The sequence below is a fragment of the Berghia stephanieae genome, chromosome 4, assembly GCF_034508935.2.
Source record: "Berghia stephanieae isolate SIO BIC M18660-M18661 chromosome 4, UCSD_Bste_1.3, whole genome shotgun sequence".
NCBI classification, from domain to species: Eukaryota; Metazoa; Mollusca; class Gastropoda; order Nudibranchia; family Aeolidiidae; genus Berghia; species Berghia stephanieae.
Window position 1 is genome coordinate 53,867,760 of NC_088363.1, and position 20,888 is coordinate 53,888,647.

Below are 20,888 nucleotides of genomic sequence, written 5' to 3' on the forward strand. Positions count from 1 at the left end.
TCTGGTTGTCAAAAGCTTCATAGCTGAAACATAGAAAGAAAAAAAAATACCCCCCCCCCAAAAAAAAACAAAAAAAAACAAAAAACAAAAACGGTTTGGGACTATTTTTTCTTTGACAGGTCGGGAGTCATCATAATTGTGATCCATCGTGACAAAACGGTGTTATGTTGGTCCATTGGGGGCTGGTGAAACGTTTCGGCATTGGAGTGAGAAAGATATAAAATATACCTTGCGTAGGGCAAGAGGTGAAAATAATAATATGTTTGTAGAAATACGTAGTGGAGTGGTGAGCCTGCTTTTACAAAATCCGTCCCTCAAATATCGATCTATCAAAATGACCCTCATCTTAGCAAAAAAAACTCTCAAACCTGGGACCTTGCGAAGTAGACAGATATAGATAAAGAAAGAAAGAGAAAAAATGAAAAGAAAAAAATAGAGATAGATAGATAGATAGATAGATAGATAGAGAGAGAGAGAGAGAGAGAGAGAGAGAGAGAGAGAGAGAGAGAGAGAGAGAGAGGAGAGAGTAATATCGAGTTGAAATGAATGATCGATGCATTTTCTCGTAATGGCAGAGAAAAAAAAATGTTCTCGCAATCCATCTGTAAGATTAATGTCCCCATTATGGGGCTGGCTTTACTTATATAAATGGAGAGAAAAAGTTGATTTGGTAACGCAACGCTTGTCTTGACGAGTGAGACAAGCAGATTTTATATACAATTTTTATTTGTTCTTTGAAGTTCAACGACTGCGCCATAATCGCGTTTATTTATTTATTTATTTATTTTTTTTACACCAAAAAGAAAGAATAAAAGATGAATTGAAATAGATATAGCAGATCTAGATAGAATTTTATTCATAAAATCAAAACTGGAAGAAAAAATGTGGGAAGAGAAAGGAAAGATAAACCTTAACAACAAAGAGGGGTTGAGAGGGAGATAGGATGTTAAACTTCAGATATTGCTTTTGATTTGCAAAACTAATAAATTATAATACTATAATTCATTGAAATGGTTGGAAAATATGCTATTTCCTTATGAGAATAAAAAATAAAACATTCACACACACACATGCGCCAAAACTCAACACACATATAAACACTAATTCATTGAGAGAGAGAGAGAGAGAGAGAGAGAGAGAGAGAGAGAGAGAGAGAGAGAGAGAGAGAGAGAGAGAGAGAGAGAGAGAGATGTTAATAGATGATGATGATGATGGATAATAGAATGAGTGATGATGATGATGATATGATGATGATGATGATGATGATGATGATGATGATGATTATGATGATTATGATTATGATGATAATGTTGTTGATGATGATATGATGATGATGATGATGATGATGATGATGATGATGATGATGATGGCAGTCATAGAAAAAGACTCAATAACCTATCCACTTGATAGGAGAGGCCTGTCGTTCATCAATATGTCATCGCACATACCATCCTTCTGCTTTATGACGCGTTCTGCTGTATATGTTTGTGTGTGTGTGTGTGTGTGTGTATGTGTGTGTGTTTGCGTGTGTATGTGTGTGTGTGTGTTTGTTTATGTAAGTGGATATATATATATATATATATATATATATATATATATATATATATATATATATATATATATGTAATGTACGTGTGTATTTGTGTGTGCGTGTTTGTGTGTACATGAAGTGTGTGTGTTTGGGGGGTGGGGGGGGGGGGGGGGGGGGGGGGGAGGGATATGTATGTGTGTAGATGATTGAGACAAATTTGATAGACTGACAACTTATACAGATCGAACGGTGGATGGATGATGATTATATATATAGAGAGCGAAATAAAAAATAAGTCTCTCTCTCTCTCTCTCTCTCTCTCTCTCTATCTATCTATATCTCTCTCTTTCTTTCTTTCTTTCTTTCTTTCTCTCTCTCTCTCTCCCTCTCTCCCTCTCTCTCTCTCTCTCTCTCTCTCTCCTCTGTCTGTCTGTCTGTCTGTCTGTCTGTTTCTCTTTCGATCTGTTTTTCATCTTGTCCTTTCATATCTCTCTCTTACTCTCTATTACTTTCCCTGTGACTCTCTCTCTCTCTCTTACTCTCTATTACTTTCCCTGTGACTCTCTCTCTCTCTCTTACTCTCTATTACTTTCCCTGTGACTCTCTCTCTCTCTTACTCTCTATTACATTCCCTGTGACTCTCTCTCTCTCTCTCTCTTACTCTCTATTACTTTCCCTGTGACTCTCTCTCTCTCTTACTCTCTATTACTTTCCCTGTGACTCTCTCTCTTACTCTCTATTACTTTCCCTGTGACTCTCTCTCTCTCTTACTCTCTCTATTACTTTCCCTGTGACTCTCTCTCTCTTACTCTCTATTACTTTCCCTGTGACTCTCTCTCTCTTACTCTCTATTACTTTCCCTGTGACTCTCTCTCTCTCTCTTACTCTCTCTATTACTTTCCCTGTGACTCTCTCTCTCTCTTACTCTCTATTACTTTCCCTGTGACTCTCTCTCTCTCTTACTCTCTCTATTACTTTCCCTGTGACTCTCTCTCTCTTACTCCTTCTCTTCTCTCTATTACTTTCCCTGTGACTCTCTCTCTCTCTTACTCTCTATTACTTTCCCTGTGACTCTCTCTCTCTCTTACTCTCTCTATTACTTTCCCTGTGACTCTCTCTCTCTTACTCTCTCTCTCTTACTCTCTATTACTTTCCCTGTGACTCTCTCTCTCTCTTACTCTCTCTATTACTTTCCCTGTGACTCTCTCTCTCTCTCTTACTCTCTATTACTTTCCCTGTGAATCTCTCTCTCTCTTACTCTCTCTATTACTTTCCCTGTTACTCTCTCTCTCTCTCTCTCTCTCTCTCTCTCTCTCTCTCGCTGTCTTTCCCGTATGGGCACGCATATAATAAGAGATGTTTGTGTTATATTTGTTTGTTTTTTGTTTTAAAAAAAACAATTAAACAATAATTTCGCGAAGTCCCAGGTTTGAGTGCTTTTGCCAAGATGGGGATCATTTAAATCGATCGATATTTAAATTTGAAGGACGAGTTATCAGTCCGACATTTTAAATATAAGAGTTTTTCCAGAGTACAGCAGACAACTGGTTGAATCTAAAGAAGGCTTGTCAGATTGAAAGGTGAAGTGAGGGCAAGGAATGATTTGAAAGATACTCGTAGTGTGATTGGTTTAAAAATGAGAAATTCATCAGAAGTCATGATTGATGAAGAGTGGGATGACCTCCGTACGTTCTGATTTTTTAACTTACTCAAATCCACTAATGGAAAGTTAATCGAGGGCAGCTAGATAGTGTTGAATGTGAGGATGATGATTATCTAGCACGTTTTAGATGTACCTACTTTGTTCGTGTTTCGTGTTCGTATGGGTGTGGTGAAAGTTTTGACTTGACCTGAGATTTTTGATTTTTATTTTACATTGTCTTGTTTTTTTGCTTTCATTTTTCTGATTCCTATCAGCATTGGCAGCTTGATTAGTTGTATTTTTTTTTCTCCATCGGCTGTTTCCAACGAAAATAGTGTTGTTTTTCGTTTTCCTAGCAATGTTGACTTTTGAAGTAACATAGCAGTATTTAATGTGTTGTTTACCTTTCAATTGCAAGTAGTCGTGAATTGTGGAAAGCCGTCCCTTATTGTTGTTTTTTTGAGTCGAAGAGGTCTTCAGCCTCGTTACCCTGCAGTGTAACACCAAATTATCTGAATCTGTAGATGTCACCTCGCATCTAGAACTGATGGGCAGACTGCTCAGTCACACACACACACACACACACACACACACACAAACACACACACACACACACACACACTCTCTCTCTCTCTATTCCCCCCCCCCCCCCTTCTCTCTCTTTCTTTCTATTTCACACACACACACACACATACACACACACGCAATGTCATTTATAGAAGTAAGGCGTGGGGAGCCGTTGTTTGTCCCATGTTCTGTACCATTAACCGGGTGTTGGCAATTGCTTGTTACCCTTTGAATGAACGCTAAGTCTTTGCTAAGTACTAAAAGACCTATTTACCAAATTACATCTGGCTAGTCAGGGAGTCAGAAAAAAACCCAACAAACCCAGAAGCAAAATGGGTCCCTTCACGAGGGCTATTGGGACATCTTTTTGCTCTGAGTAACACACACACACACATACACACACACACACACATATATATATATTATATATATATATATATATATATATATATATATATATATATTATTACTCACAAGGTACAATAATCAATTCTTTTTCATATTTTTTCCTCACGCAGATTTCTCCCAAGTTGTCTGGCGGGCATTTGGAGCACCTCGACACTGAATCATTGTGAAGAACAAACAAGAAAACAAACCCAAAGAAAATTTTTTTTCTTCATCAAAACATGATTCTTATCTGATCATCGTTTTCTGTGCCATTCTTAAATTGGATACAAGAGTTATCGGAATATCTCACCGAAAAATTTATTAAGAAAGGAAAAAGATTTTGGCATGATTGTGAGGACTATTTTTGGGGAATTATTAACTCTATCCCATCAAAATGAAATTTAAATTGAATTCCAAAACGGAATCGCATTCTAAATGTTGATAAGGACAATACAGTCAACAATGACGCTATTTGTCCACATTGATTGAAATCCATCACATTTTAACATCTCCGTCATTTCCTTCGCCTTCACCACATCATCTCAATCATGGAATCGAAATCGTATCGTCCTTCTCACCGAAGCGGTGTCTTCGACAGGCTCGGAGAGATGTTTCTCACTAAAATCACAATTATAATATTCACGTTTTCGGCCATCTTACATCGAAGCCACGCACAGAATACAGTTTTGACATATAAAATCCAAGAAGAGCAGCCACCGATGACGACATTCGGTCATATTGTCCGAGACTCAAATATCGGAGATTTTATGGCTCCAGAGGATATCGGAGACTTGGGGTTTAGTTTTATGGCTCAAGGAAATCCATTCGTCTCTTATTTGTGGGTAAATTCTACAACTGGAGAACTTAAAACCTTTTCAAGGTAAGACCTTCATACAGTGCAGCTTTTTATTGGAAAAAAGAAGATTGTGCGTAATGAAAAATTTGACAGGAAAAAACAATTAAAAAAACAAAAAACAAAACAAACAAAAAACAAGGAAAAACAAAACAAAACAACAAAATCTTTCTTTTGTTGAAATTGATGATGCAAGATAATATTTGGCTAATTATTCATATCTTTCTGCTTATGAATAGGTTGTCAGTTATCCACGGTAATTGACTTCAACTGGTTTTACATAAGTTTTATGTAACAATTTAAATTTTAGCTTCAGAGCAATTTATACCGTCCAACCGTATGAAGAAATGCACAGAATAATTTATGTGTCCAACCAAATACAAAAAATGCCAAACTCTATTCATATAATATATTACTTTAAATCTTACAAGTTTTTATTGTTTGTTTGTTTGTTTCTTTTCTTTTCTTTTTTTTTTTATCAAGGGTTAGTATGTCTGCTCAGTGTAAGTTGATTTATTATAATGTCTTCCGCCCGTAGAGCATTTGCCAAGGGATCAGCTCCAATACTTGTTGTAATTTGTCTGCTAAAATAGGGCAAGTAAAGAATGATAAAAAATGATTTTACATCACTTTCTTGATATATTATGTGCGTGAAAAGAAAGAAATATAATTATATCAGTGCACGTAAGAAGGAAATAAGAGAGATAAAGATGAAGAGAAAAAGAGATAATATTCTTCTTCTTCTTCTTCTTCTTCTTCTTCTTCTTCTTCTTCTTCTTCTTCTTCTTCTTCTTCTTCTTCTTCTTCTTCTTCTTTTTATTCCTATGTGCGGCTATGTGGTCTCGCTTTCGGATAGGAAGGTCCTGGGTTCGAACCCATTGTTGAGTGCTTGGAAAAGATTCTTTACTCACAGTCTCTCACCGAACACTATGTGTAAAATGAGTCCCTGGCCGGTAATAGCGTCGTCTCTGTCGGGAAAAAAAATGCAATATGCACGCATCATCTCTGTCACATATAAATATGCGTATCTGAACTTAAACCTTTGCACTTTAGTGGATATCGCGCATTGACAGCTCAACTTCTTTCTTCTTCTTCTTCTTCTTCTTCTTCTTCTTCTTCTTCTTCTTCTTCTTCTTTCTTCTTCTTCTTCTTCTTCTTCTTCTTCTTCTTCTTCTTCTTATTATTATTATTATTATCATCATCATTATTATTATTATTATTATTATTGTTATTTCTTTCTGTCTTTTATTATTACTCCTCATCTCATTCCTCTTGATGTGTTTTTTTTTTCATCCTCAGAATCGACAGAGAGACAGTTTGTAACTTGCTACCGTCATGCGAATTCCGGGTAGAAGCAGCTGTCCAAGCTCAGAAATTCGGCACATTTTTCACTGTCGTCGTCATTAACATCGAAATATTAGACATCAACGACAACCGTCCTACCTTTGACCCTCCAACCTTTAACCTCCAGATTCCGGAAGACGAGACAATAGGAGCACGTTTCCGATTGCCGTCAGCATCCGATCCTGACAAAGGTCAAGGATTTTCCGTTGTTGCCTATGATTTACCCGAAATGAACAATCTGCAAAACCAAAACTCCATGTTTTCTCTCATTGTTGACGGGAGATCTTCCTCAGATTTTATCATTCATCTGAGACTAGAAAACAGCCTTGATAGAGAGGAAACGCCTTCCTATCAGCTATTCCTCGAGGCCAAGGATGGGGGATCGCCCAGCTTAACAGGGACTCTAACAATCAACGTAGAAATAACAGACGTGAACGATAACTCTCCAATTTTTGAACGCCCCACTTATGAAGTTAACATTTCTGAGATTACTAAAGTGAATGAGGACATTCTTACAGTCAAAGCGTCCGATCTTGATACCGGAGCAAACGGTAAATTGGTTTACAGCATGCCGTTAGCGCAAGCCAACCCAGTCGTTTTTTCAATGTTTGCCATCAACGCGAGTAGCGGCGCCATCAAAACGAAAACTTCACTGGATCCCTACGCTGGAGGAAGTTTCAGCTTCGTAGTGGAAGTTAGGGATGCCGGAACTACGCCCCTCACAGCCACGACGGAAGTGACGATTCACATCAAGGACACGCACAACAGTGACCCTGAGATATTGCTGAACGTATTCCCCCCTAGCAAATCTGGAATTGGTAAGTAACTATACCCCCCCCCCCCCTCCACTACCCTCACCTCTACCTTTAATAAGAAAAAGTAAATAAGGAATCTACGATGCTAAGGCTAAGACACTCCTACTTTAAATGAAGATTGATATGACAATGAAGCTAGAAAGCAATCTAAATCAGACCATCTAGCTTTGCCTTCGTTTAAGAAATTTTATGTTACTTCCGAAACATTACGGTCGATCAAATAATTGTTAAATTTGAAGTCTTCTAAATAAACGGTTAATATTTACGCGTACCGTATCATGATCATTCAAAAGGTCTCCGCAATTATTGAGCCCTGTATTTTACTTGATTCTTGGAAAGCAATGATAAAGAAATGAATTACACCGGGTGCAAAAGACACGACGTGACGAAGACGACGACGACGACGACGTCGACGATGATGATGACGATGATGATGATGATGATGATGATGATGATGACGATGATGATGATGATGATGATGATGATGATGATGATGATGATGATGATGATGATGATGATATCATGATAATGATAATGATGCAATAATACGAACTTACAAATTCAAGGAACCATCATAATGATACAGAACTCAGTATTTCAACGGAAGAGTGTGAAGTAAGATGTTCTCGAAAACACTCTCTGTCTACATTGCGTGCATTTAATGACTCTGGCTTATCACTAGAGTTTCCCTGATTACCGATAACTTGCGAGAATTGGAGTGTTTTGCGTTCATACATTGCATTTAATAAAAATCTTTGCCTGTCATTATATCTGCACGTTTCTTATCTCGTTAAATGTCTTTCAGCACAGCGTGCATTAAGTATGCTGTGCGGTAACCACTTCAAAATCTGTTTTATTTTTTGTCAATTTTATTATTGTCTACCACCTCTTTCTCTGCCTTTCCATGAAAAATATTTTTACCCCCCTTTCCCTTTCCCTTTCCCCATTTCTATTTCTATTTTATTCATTAAAAAAATTGTACACTTTCTCAAAGATTAAAAAAAGACTGGGTTTGTACCAGTTGAAAATGTGATAAATTGCATTTGAGATTATATTTATGTTTATATGTTTGCTTTTAAAAGAAAGTAATTAATTTTCTTTATTTAAAAAAAAAATAAATTTTTTTTCGATGTCTTTTTTAAAAAGTGTTTTTTTTTTTCTTTCTTTTTTTCGTTTTAAGCATAAATTTATTGCATTTTTACTTTTACGCTATAGAATTGCTAATGCGTATAAGAAAAAATATTAATCTGTATTTTACATGATTTAAATGAGATGCAAAGAGGAAAAAATATATCTAGATAATAATATGTGTTTTATCTTGAGATCAAGGGCAGTTTGTTATGAATGAACAATATGTGAAAAATTATATCTCACAACGTGAAACTGGTATTATGTTAGGATGAAGCGGTTTTCTAAAGGTGACTGTAATGATAAATTGATCAGAAATACATACCATATTTTGGTTTTGGCATAATATATGATTTGATGTTTCTATGCTCATTCTTCGTAACCAGTTAACTGTCGTAATCTGGAAAGACACGTATTTAGAAATATGGACAGATAACTCAACCTTCAAATATCGATCGATTTAACTGATCCTCATCTGGGACTTGTGTTATTAGATATGTTGGCCAGAGTTAAAAAAAAAACAAACAAACTCTGAAACGATCAACATTCAGCACTTTATTTCCTTATTTATTTTCCAAAAATTATCCACCGAGATAAATGACTGCAGTTCTACTAATTTATATTGTAAACCAAATCATTCTCTCAACCCTAATACCGACTATATCCGTAGATTTACCCGGTTTACTTTTACCCCATGCTTATGTATTACATTTTTCTGAGACAAATTGTAGGCGTAGTATCAAAGCTAATGTTTTTAGTTTTTGCATGTTAATGATAGTTGATTAAAACTATCTATGTACATACTTATTTTTTATACACTTTTTCCAATTTTGAAAAGTAGCAAAAATCGTTAGGATTGAGTGAACAAAAATCGTTAGGATTGAGTGAGTTTATAAGCAATTTTCCACTTCTTTTATCGTGTTGAGGTTGGCAGCTCTGACAGTAGAGGCAAATTGACATTTTTGTATATAATACAATTGAATAAAATAAAATATAGTTGAATGTGTTTTATCAGGAATCAAGGGATGGGTCGTGTGTGTAGGGTACGTTGATTAAGCGATGTTGTGGTCGAGATGAAATGGAAGGAAGAATAACTTGGAACAAACAAAAAAAAGCTCCGCTAGAAATGGCGTCTCTATCTATTCGAGACATCATGTTTTACTTTTAAAAGAAAGAGGGATAGTGGTTTTGGTGAAGAAAGAAGAAGAAGAAGAAGAAGAAGAAGAAGAAGAAGAAGAAGAAGAAGAAGAAGAAGAAGAAGAAGAAGAAGAAGAAGAAGAAGAAGAAGAAGAAGAAGAAGAAGAAAGAAGAAGAAGAAGAAGAAGAAGAAGAAGAAGAAGAAGAAGAAGAAGAAGAAGAAGAAGAAGAAAGAAAAGAAGAAGAAGAAGAAGAAGAAGAAGAAGAAGAAGAGAAGAAGAAGAAGAAGAAGAAGAAGAAGAAGAAGAAAAGAAGAAGAAGAAGAAGAGAAGAAGAAGAAGAAGAAAAAGAAGAAGAAAAAGAAGAAGAAGAAGGTGGTTGTTGTTGTGGTGATTCTAAAAAAAAAAAAAAAGGGAGGTGGGGGGGGGGTAGGTGAGAAGGAAGTGGTAATTGTGGTGACGGTAGTTATGTGCGGCTTTTTGGTCTTGCAGTATGATACTCGCTTTAGAATCAGTAATAGTTACCTGGTTCGAGTCCCGCTCTTGACGGCGCAAAGTTGAGTCCTTGGAAAAGGGCCTGGTGTGAAATGAGTACCTGGCCGGTAATGGAGTTGTTTCTGAAAAAAAAATAGAAGAAATGTGAAAGATGTGATGAGATGCCTTGTCCAACATAATAGTATTTCTTGGGATCCCTTGTAAAGCACTTTGAGCATATTAAGTAAACTACATAAACGTTCATTTTTTTCGGGTTGTGATAAGGGTTGGGGAGGTGGAGGAGAAAAAGGTAGAAGTAGGGGTGATGGAGATAGCAGACATGTTTAAGGCGGTGGCGATTAAAAAAAAAAAGGCGCGGGGGGGGGGGGGGGGGGGGGGGGAAGTGTGATGTTGATTTAATTTTCGCTGTTAGGATAGCATTTGAAGGAGTCGGATAAAATACACCAGAGTAGGGTTGCTTTATTTTAATATAATTTCGATTGTTTTCGATGAACTACAAGAGAGACAACTTACAAGGATTATTATATTTCATTGATCTCCGTTTAATATCAATTTTTATTTTCCTGTTCTAGGCATTTCTGGGTTTTTTTTTGTTTTTTTTTTTGTTTTTTTTTGTTTGTTTTTGTTTCATTTTCAAGAAACATATTATTGTTTGCTTCGTTTTTTATTTTGTCAATTGAAAAGATATAGAAAGGGTATGACTAAATTCCTCTCTCTCTCTTTCTCTCTCCCCCCCCCCTCTCTCTCTCTCTCTCTCTCTCTCTCTCTCTTTCTTTCTCTCTCTCTCCCTCCCCTCTCTCTCTTCTCTCTTCTTTCTTCTCTCTCTCTCTCCTCTCTCTCTCTCTCTCTCTCTCTCTCTCTCTCTGTGTGTGTGTGTGTGTGTGTGCTCTGCTCTGTCATATTTTGATTAAGTTAATGGAGCGGAGTGGTTGGATGGGTGGAAGTGGTAGGTACTTCAAATGGAGCCCAGCTATTGTAAGAAATGCAAATAGATAAGCCTTTTAATGCATTCATATTTATTTTGTAAAGCAAAAAATTTGGCTTGTAAGAGGGATTGATGACTTTCAATTATTGTTAATTGCAAATCTCGCTCATTGAATATCTTGAAAATTAAATCTAAGGTACTCCATGTCGTTTTTTGGTTGCTTCGTAGTCTGACATCCTAAACGACATTCGGAACAAAATCACTTTCGTCTCATATAATGTGCTCAATGCCATTTGATAAAGAGCCATTTTAATCTCTTTTTTTTTGTACTTTACATGTTATTGTTTGTTCTGGGTGGGGACCCCGGGTAAAACGAGTTGAGCACATTTAGTAGGCATTGCGTTATATAAGAGCGTCTTTGTTTTTCTTTCTAAATTTATTAGAAGGTTTTGCATTCGAAAAGCCCTCGAAGATCGATCAGATATATTACTTTTTATCCGACCCGTACTTTAATGGGAAACAAAGGAGAAATGGGGTGTTATACTAAGGGCATTCGACTTAGTTGAAACTTTCAGGACTAAGAATATATGTCTCTTTAATGTACTGAAGATAGTTTTTTTTTTTTTTTTTTTTTTGGTGACATTTTAGCTCAAGTATCTGAAATGGCGGAACTTGGTCGAACAGTAGCATACGTTGCAGTGACTGATCCTGATTCTAGCCTGACCCTCAATGGCATCGTCACCTGCTCTGTCGACAGCAACAGGTTTGAGCTCCAGGCCACTGATGTGGACAAGTACAAGGTCATTCTTACCAGGAGGCTTGACAGGGAGACAGATGCTCAACACAGGTAGAGTTGTCGTTCGTTAGATTTATCTCTTGTGATCTTGTGGTTATGACAATCAGCTTCTTGCTTGGTTCACGTTCCACGTTGGGTGGTGAAGAGTCTTTTATATTATGGCTTTTCGAGACATGGCCATTAAAAGCCCATAGTTATCTCATAAATAAATGGAAGACAGATAGTTAGATAGGTAGATCGATAAATAAATAAATGAATGAATGAATAAATGAATGAATAAATAAATAAATAGATAAATAAATAAAACAATTAATGAATGAATTAATGAATGAATAAATGAATGAATAAAGAAATAAATGGATAAATAAATAGATAAATAAATAGATAATTAAATAAAATAATGAAAGAATGAATATATAAATAGTAAATAAACAAACAAATAAGTATATATAATTCTCTTTATTTATCCTCCAAATCAAAATGATGTAAAGAAAAGAATGTGAAACTCTCTTTGCTATTAATGCATATCCACTTCAAACACATCTGTATGGCCATTTGTTGCTAGATACTACTAAATGCTGTAACTAAAAGTAGATGACTCGAAACTGGTTTGTAAGTCCTCGGAAGTAATGGGCACAACTCGACCAGAAATATATGTAAGATAATTATCTTTTACTACTTACTTCTTCCTCAGTTTGACTGTGTATTGTGAAGACAGTGGATCACCTCCTTTGAATTCCTCCAAGAGCTTCGTGGTCGAGGTGCTGGACGAGAACGACAAACCTCCGGTGTTCGAATCTTCTCTTTATACCGTGGATGTCGAGGAAGGACCAAGGCAAGGTAGATCCGGGTAAGCAAGAACATTATTGAAAATTAAACAAAAATTGAACTTATCATCATCATCATCATCATCATCATCATCATCATCATCATCATCATCATCATCATCATCATCATCATCATCATCATCATCATCATCATCTTCATCATCATCATCATCATTGCCTTTTTCACCCTGGGTCAGGGTATAGGCCACAGACAAACAGATTCTATCCTGAGCTAACTTTTTTTTTTTTAATCTCGTTCCATGTCTTATCACTTCTCTGTATAATATCAATATCAGCTTCTTTAATTCACGATGCAATTCGAAGAACTCAGTGCCTCATTTGTTTTTAAGTTCCGTATACCTTTCATATATAGACGTTGATGGACAGCAAATTGGATTTAAATAAGATCCAATGGAATGAATTTTACGAAACGATAGTGGGGCATCATCTAAAAGGAATAAAGTTATTGTTCATTTCGTGCAGCAGAAATCGGTATTAACTTCAGTTTCATTGCCCGACGGCTCGAATGGACTTTCGTTTCTTTAAAATAGCATGCATGTTCTTGTGTGATCAATAGGTTTTTGTTGTTAAATTCCGACAAGCAATAACTATAAAAATCATAAATTTGAAATACATTTATTAAGCCATTTAGTAAAACATAAAAAAGGGATTAAAGAATAAACAATGCATTTTTATTGAGGAAAACTGATTTGAAACTCCATTCGCTCGGAGTACTTAATTTATTTATCTTTAAAAAAAAAAAAATTTTATACCTTCGGTATTATGTGCACACAATTCGCTCTTTATGACATCATTATCAACATATTATTATAGATTATCTGTTTTTCTTCAGTTTTCGTATGTTTTGATATAATTTTATTTCACTTCCTGTATTTCAGCGAAGCCATCATTCAAGTCCGTGCTAAAGATGCCGATTTAGGACAGAATGCTGAAATCAGTTACCAGTTTGCCAACAGCAATGCTGACTCGGACTTTGGCATCTACGCTGATGGGTCAATCGTCATCACCAATGCAGACGGTCTTGACCGAGAAGATCCAGTTAAAGGTCAAATCCGAGAGCTCATCGTCCTAGCCGTAGACGGTGGCAAACCGGCCTTGACTGGATCCACCAAGGTCAAGGTTACCATTGAAGACACCAACGACAACGCCCCTCAATTCTCAGAGCCTTTGTATTATTTCAGTGTTCTGGAAAGTGCTGAGGTCGGAACGATTGTCAACAACGTGTCTGCAACAGATAAAGATTCGGCTTCAAACGGGCTTTTCTACTTTAGGATGGATGAGATTGATGAACGCTCCGTGCCATTCCGTGTCTCCCCTGAAGGAAATGTGATTGTTTCTGGGAAATTGGACAGGGAAAAGATCCCCGAGTACAAATTCCACCTCATAGCCCATGATATCGGTCAACCCAATCTTCTATCATCCTCCGTTCTCGTCAATATGCATATTGGTGATATCAACGACAACCAGCCGATATTTAGTTTTCCTAATGACAACAACCGAACATTGCATATTCCTCATACATTAAGTGTCAATACAGGCTTTGGTCATATCGCTGCCACGGATTTAGATGTAGGTAAAAACGGACAACTTCGTTATGCGAGTCATAGCGGAAATGGTACAAAATACATCGAAATTTTACCAGACACTGGTGAGATTGTTCTCATTCGTACGCTGACAATGAAAGACTTGGGTCCTCATTACGTGACAGTAGCGGTTCATGATATGGGGCAAGCGGAGCAGCTAGCTACTCAAAGTGTGCTTCAAATTATTATCTACGAAGGAAACGGCACTGTTGCTGTTAAGGATAGCTCTTCAAAAGGATTTAGAAATGTTGTAGTTGTGGTAGTTTTAGTTGTAGTGACTGTTGCACTAGGATTGGCTATTTTGCTAACAATACTCTTGATTCAAAGGGTAGATAAGAAGAGGAGGAGGTACCATGCTAAAGAAGCAGAGGCTAAAGTGGATTCGAACTTGAGACATTTGAACCCAGTACTGGATATGGACATCATGGAAGCAGCTGCTGATATGTCGGATAAGAGTTCAGGCGGAGCTGAGGATTCCAGTTCAGCAGACCCTACGAGCAGGAAGAAGAAAGAAGTTAGTTTTTCATTGGATGAGGATATGAACAAGAGCGGCAGCCAATCGTCTGGATCGAGAGCTATGACGTCATTTGGACAAAACTCCTTCTCGGATAAATACGACGCTATACCAGAAAGAGAAAGAGGGAATATGAAGGTAATAATCAAATTGATAACGATATTTTTCTCCTCCCAATTTTCTCTTCTCTCTCACCCTCTCTCTCTCTCTCTCTCTCTCTCTCTCTCTCTCTATATATATATATATATATATATATATATATATATATATATATATAACACACACACACACATATATATATATATATATATATATATATATATATATATATATAATATAATTTCTCTCTCTCTCTCTCTCTCTCTCTCTCTCTCGTCCACTCCCCCTCTATCTCTATGTCGATCCCACTACTCTCTCTCTCTCTCTCCCTCTCTCTCTCTCTCTCTCTCTCTCTCTCTCTCGACTTTGTTTGGCAAATATTAGTTGAGAACTACGTTTATCATCATTATCATCACATGGTCGTCATCATCATCATCATCATCATCATCATCATCATCGTGACCATCATCATCACCATTATCATCATCACCACCATCACCACCACCACCACCACCACCACCATCATCATCATCATCTTCATCACCACCACCATCGTGATCATTGCAATAACATAACATCCCACAACAACAATCATCACTACCGCCATAACGATCGCTGTCATAATATATTATTGCTTGTCACAGAGTGATCTCCAAGTCATGTCCAAGAAAGACCAGATGTCCACCTTCCACCAAGTTAACCCAATGCCAAGCTCTAGTTACGGACATAGACAGGTACGTGTACACAATCTATACACGCAGTGGCGCTCATTCGATCATAATAATAATGATAATAATAATAATAATAATAATAATAATAATAATAATAATAATAATAATAATAATAATAATAATGAAGTGTATTTATATTGCGCCCAATCCTCTACACAATAAAGCTCGAAGCGCATAACACTAACAACATCAATCCATTCAAATTTCTCTCCCCCTCCCCCTCTCTCTCTCTCTCTGTCTCTCTCTCTCTCTATCTCTCTATCTCTATCTATCTATTTATTTCTCTCTCTCTCTCTCTCTCTCCCTCTCTCTCTCTCTCTCTCTCTCTCTCTCTCTCTCTCAAATACACACACACTTTCTCTCCGTTTCTTTCTCTCATAGCTTATATTATTATTATAAGTGTACAGAATTTTGATGGATCTCATGATTTCAAAAAAAGATCATCTTATGCATCTGTCAATTACGCAATACAGTGGATTCCGCATTAAGTTCACACTCTTAAAGTCAACTTCTGGTTATAGTCAACATTTCCTGTTGGTCTCAAACCTTCTGTTCTTTATCTCAGTGTGTTCCATTGTCAACTTTTCTTACAGTCAACCCATGTTTCTGGTCCGGCTGTGTTAACTTTATCAGGACTTCACTGTACTCAAAATTTAGGAAATTTAAGGGGTTGTAATATGCTTGAATACAATACAATTCATTCATTCATCATTTATTCATTCATTCATTCATTCATATATTTTAAACATTTTTTTTTTACTGTTCATTCATTCATTCATTTATTCATTTTTTCCCGTTCCTTTGTTAAAAAATATTTTAAATATTTTTTTTACTGTTCAGGATCAGGCATCGTCCCATCCCCATGATGATAACTTGAGTGACGTAAGCGGTGACGTAAGCACGAGCGATAGTGGACGTGGCGGAAGTGACGTAGAACTACAAAGTCATGGCGGGCATTCCAAGGATTCAGGTTGGTACCAACATCATTCTCAAATTCTAGTTCATATCTGTATCCAATCATAAAGTATCATATTATAGATTATGGAATAAAATCGGGGTGGTGCATCAAATATATTTCGTAGTAGCAGTAGTAATAGTAACAGTTTGCACAATTAAATTAATGACTAGTTGTTGGACAAGGAATTTTGTTTTTAATTGAGAAGACTTATTAAAATAACAAACAAACAAAAAAGGGACAACAAACTAAATTTTTAAAAAAGGAAACAAATAAAACGCAACAACAACACTCCTCCAAAAGCCAAACCCCCAAAACAGTGTTTTATCATAACAAAAATCAAAACCAACGCATACAAAGACAGACTTTAAAAATCAATATTTTTACTCAGGGTCCACCTCTCTACGAACACCACTGATTAATTCTCACGCCATTGTGTCCAAATGCAACGTTTCTAATAAGTGTCTGTTTGCCAACGTCACCATTATTCTACCATACAATGACAAATCGCCTTTTTAAAATTTTGGCTAGAACATGTTATATCGATAATATTGTAAAATAACCCCCCCCCCTCCTCCAGCTTCTCGACATTGATATGAAGGCAATTCGAGTCCAAGGCTTGAGAGGTTTCTTTATTTTTTATTTTATTTTTGGACTAGATGAGGGTCATTTTAATCGATCGATATTTAGAGGACGAGGTTTCTGGCCAACATTTTTAATACTTGCTTTTTTTTTCTCCCAGAGTACGGTATAAATGCATGTAATTTAAACGCTGACATTTGACTTATCACGATCTACTCATTATAATATTATCGTCATTTTACTCGGGCAATACAGGGTGAAAGCAGAGTGGACGCTTTAATCAAATTAGATACTCGTATAACATTACCATGATGACCTTTTTCTGTTTACCATTAACTGCCGTACTCTGGAAAAACCAGAAAACTCGTCCCTCAAATATCGATCGAATTAAATGACCTTCGTCTTGGCAAAAACTCTCAAACCTGGGACCTCGCGGCTTCCTTAGGTCCCAGGTCTGAGATGAGGGTCATTTAAATCGATCAAAATTTGTGGGACGAGTTTTCTGGCTTAACTTATAAATACGTGTCTTTCCAGAGTACGGCAATTAACTGGTTTAGAATGGATTCAACGTATTATCATTTGAACATGTTTGAAACTGTCAATGCTCAACTATTACGTATACGTCGGTATCATCATCACACTCCTCCCCCTCCGCTCATTCATCATCATCATCATCATCATCATCATCATCATCATCATCATCATCATCATCATCACATGATTGTTGTCATCATCACCTTTACTTATTCGTCATTTGCCGGCACTATAAGTTATCTATTCTACATATAACGCCAAAACCCATAAATCTAGATCTTAAATTACGTGTATGAGTTCTTGGAAATTAAAATAGTCTTTCCAATAAGTCTTTTCAACCCATGTCTGCATCATTATAAGGAAGCGATAGGTGATTTATTATAGCTTTCATCTTTCATAATAAGACATATTGCAACTTACATTGGCCTCGTCCGGTGTATAATATAATATAACGTACCAGGTCTATTTCTAATGTATGAAAGAAGAGCTACTGTGTTTTTACTTACTAATAACAACAACGCGTGCCATCTAGCTGAGTGAGTGCCAAGTCGGATTCGAGGAAATCAGTTGCCCCCATGCTGCGACTGTGAGATGACTAACAGACTGTGCCAGATGTATTTAGTGTCTAAGAAGCTGTAAATGAGAAACCGTCATTAAAAGATCATTAGGATTGTAGGTGGTCGTAGGTCTACATCGTATACAATGAATGAAGTTGACGTCACTCGGCTCTTTGTTGTTGTTTTTTGCCACCCACGGTTATGAGTTATTCTCACTAACCTGCATTATCCAGAGTATAAAAGTTCATGGATACAAAAAGTTTTGTGTTTTGGTCCGTTATACTTCCGGATGGCAATGTTGTGAGCTTCTTAGCCAAGCGCATACTGTCTATACAATGATTGAAATTGATGTCACTCAGCTCTTTGCTATTGTTTTTATAAACCACAATAATTGGGTGGTTCAGTTATATTCTCACTAAATTCTAACTTTCAGACTATAAACGTTTAAGGTGGTTGTGACGGGATTCGAACCCATGTGGTTAGTTGAGAAGTTTGCATTTTTATTTCCTTGGCGAACTTTCGAGGGCTCATCATCCTTCATTGAAGCAAGGTCAAAATCCGTCACAGCTAAAACTTGTACCTTGTTCTAGTGAAAATGTTGCTGCTTGAAGCTCAAAAGAAAAAATAATGATGAGTATTGAAATGTAAGCTTAAATTTAAACGAAGACAGATACTGTGGACATTTCGGATTTCCCCCTTATCGACGTATCGACAATTCACGATGAATGAAACACTAAGGAGGAATGAGAAATGTGTGAATGGTGTAGTGAAGGTGAATAAACAAAAACAATAGTTGTCTTCGTTGAATAAATTGAAGCTTACATTTCAATACTCATCGTTATTTTTTTACTTTGTTCTAGCAATACATTCATCATACCAATACACTTTGAGTTTGAAACGAATATTTTTGTGTTCGTGGATAGCTCACACGGTAGAGCCACGCTCTCACCTGCCAGGCGGAGTTGTCGTACCAATAAGGTCGCAGGTTCAAACCCCACCACCGCCGCGAAAAAATTTTTATTCTCTATTGTCTTCTGGCACTTTTCTATTCACTTCATATCTTGTTGTTACCAACATAAGTGCCTGCTCCACTCACTTTTCTGAATTAAAAATTCACCCCATACACCGGAGCATACTCAATGTCTCAATCGTTTCTATGTTATATGTTTGTGTTGAGAATATTGGCTATTAGGCTTAACTGCTGGTCAAAATTATTCGCGATGGTGGTGTACGAACGAATCGGCGGTCTCAAGAAGTGGGTGAGAGAGGGATCTAGTAATGACTTTGAGTTTGAAACGAATATTTTTGTGTTCGTGGATAGCTCACACGGTAGAGCCACGCTCTCACCTGCCAGGCGGAGTTGTCGTACCAATAAGGTCGCAGGTTCAAACCCCACCACCGCCGCGAAAAATTTTTATTCTCTATTGTCTTCTGGCACTTTTCTATTCACTTCATATCTTGTTGTTACCAACATAAGTGCCTGCTCCACTCACTTTTCTGAATTAAAAATTCACCCCATACACCGGAGCATACTCAATGTCTCAATCGTTTCTATGTTATATGTTTGTGTTGAGAATATTGGCTATTAGGCTTAACTGCTGGTCAAAATTATTCGCGATGGTGGTGTACGAACGAATCGGCGGTCTCAAGAAGTGGGTGAGAGAGGGATCTAGTAATGACTTTGAGTTTGAAACGAATATTTTTGTGTTCGTGGATAGCTCACACGGTAGAGCCACGCTCTCACCTGCCAGGCGGAGTTGTCGTACCAATAAGGTCGCAGGTTCAAACCCCACCACCGCCGCGAAAAATTTTTATTCTCTATTGTCTTCTGGCACTTTTCTATTCACTTCATATCTCATCATACCAATACCAGGTAAAAAAAAAATCTTGGCCGAAAGGGATGCCAGCTCGTGAGGGGGTGTGGCTCCTCGTTGAGAGTACAGTAGCAATACACCAGATGTATCCGATGTCTACGAGGCTATAAATGACCTACTGGCATGAAAGAGTCATTAAAGTCCCGGGTGGTTGGTGGTGAAGGGAATGCATTAACTGGTCAATGTCAGATAATCAGTAGAGGATCAGAATCATGGAGAAATCAATGAGTAAAACGCGCGCGCGCGCGCGCACACACACACACACACACACACACACAAACACACAAAATCTCAAAACCTCCACATAAAAAACCCCCCAAAAAAACAACCCCCACAAGTCACTCCCCCCCCCCCAAAAAAAAAAAAAAGATGAAATACAATCAATATAGAGCATAATGGCCCTGTCATGTCTAATACAAATGACTTTGGTGGTCATTAACGCCAGGACGATACCATTGATGACATCTCTAGGGACTTCTTACAATATTCAGATCCAGAGTGACCAATCCTAACATACCGGTATTATATTGGGGTGTACCCGATACATTTGATTTGATTATAAGCGTTACTTATAAAAGTGTAAGCTAAAATACGTGTCATAATTGAGAAGAGTCAAATTTGTTTCACCAACCTCAAAAAAGCTGATTGCTCATCACTTTTCGGAAACCGTCTAGTTTTTTGTGAAGAAGTTGTAGGCCTAGTTATTGTCTTAACTAGGAACGACGATTATCCCAGTTGTGGTAGCGCGGGGATAAGATTTATTTTGTTTATCTCACAATTCCCTCTGCCAAAACCCATATTAAACACGGTTAAATATCTAACAATACGAAGCAAAAAATTATGGGGGAGAGTGACTAAAAATTTGAATTATCACGAGTCCTGCATATTGTAGTCAGTCACCCTACCAATATGGCCACCGGATCCTCTAATGACAAAGTACCCTCATATTGCGATTCCCGCAAATGTCATTATTTAAGACCTCTTTAACTGCC

At 37.1% G+C, this 20,888-nt stretch overlaps 1 protein-coding gene across 1 annotated transcript in view; it reads left to right on the forward strand.

The window, feature by feature from the left end:
- The window catches only part of LOC144970827 (protocadherin-7-like), a 51,343-nt gene that overhangs the window by 23,402 nt on the left and 7,053 nt on the right, over positions 1–20,888 (forward strand). Inside the window, exons 3-9 of the mRNA XM_078910893.1 lie at positions 4,259–5,007; positions 6,280–7,142; positions 11,472–11,670; positions 12,314–12,469; positions 13,346–14,702; positions 15,308–15,397; positions 16,235–16,364. Of these exons, the coding sequence (XP_078767019.1) occupies positions 4,676–5,007; positions 6,280–7,142; positions 11,472–11,670; positions 12,314–12,469; positions 13,346–14,702; positions 15,308–15,397; positions 16,235–16,364 (3,127 nt within the window). The 5' untranslated portion in view covers positions 4,259–4,675. The remainder of the gene's footprint in view (positions 1–4,258; positions 5,008–6,279; positions 7,143–11,471; positions 11,671–12,313; positions 12,470–13,345; positions 14,703–15,307; positions 15,398–16,234; positions 16,365–20,888) is intronic.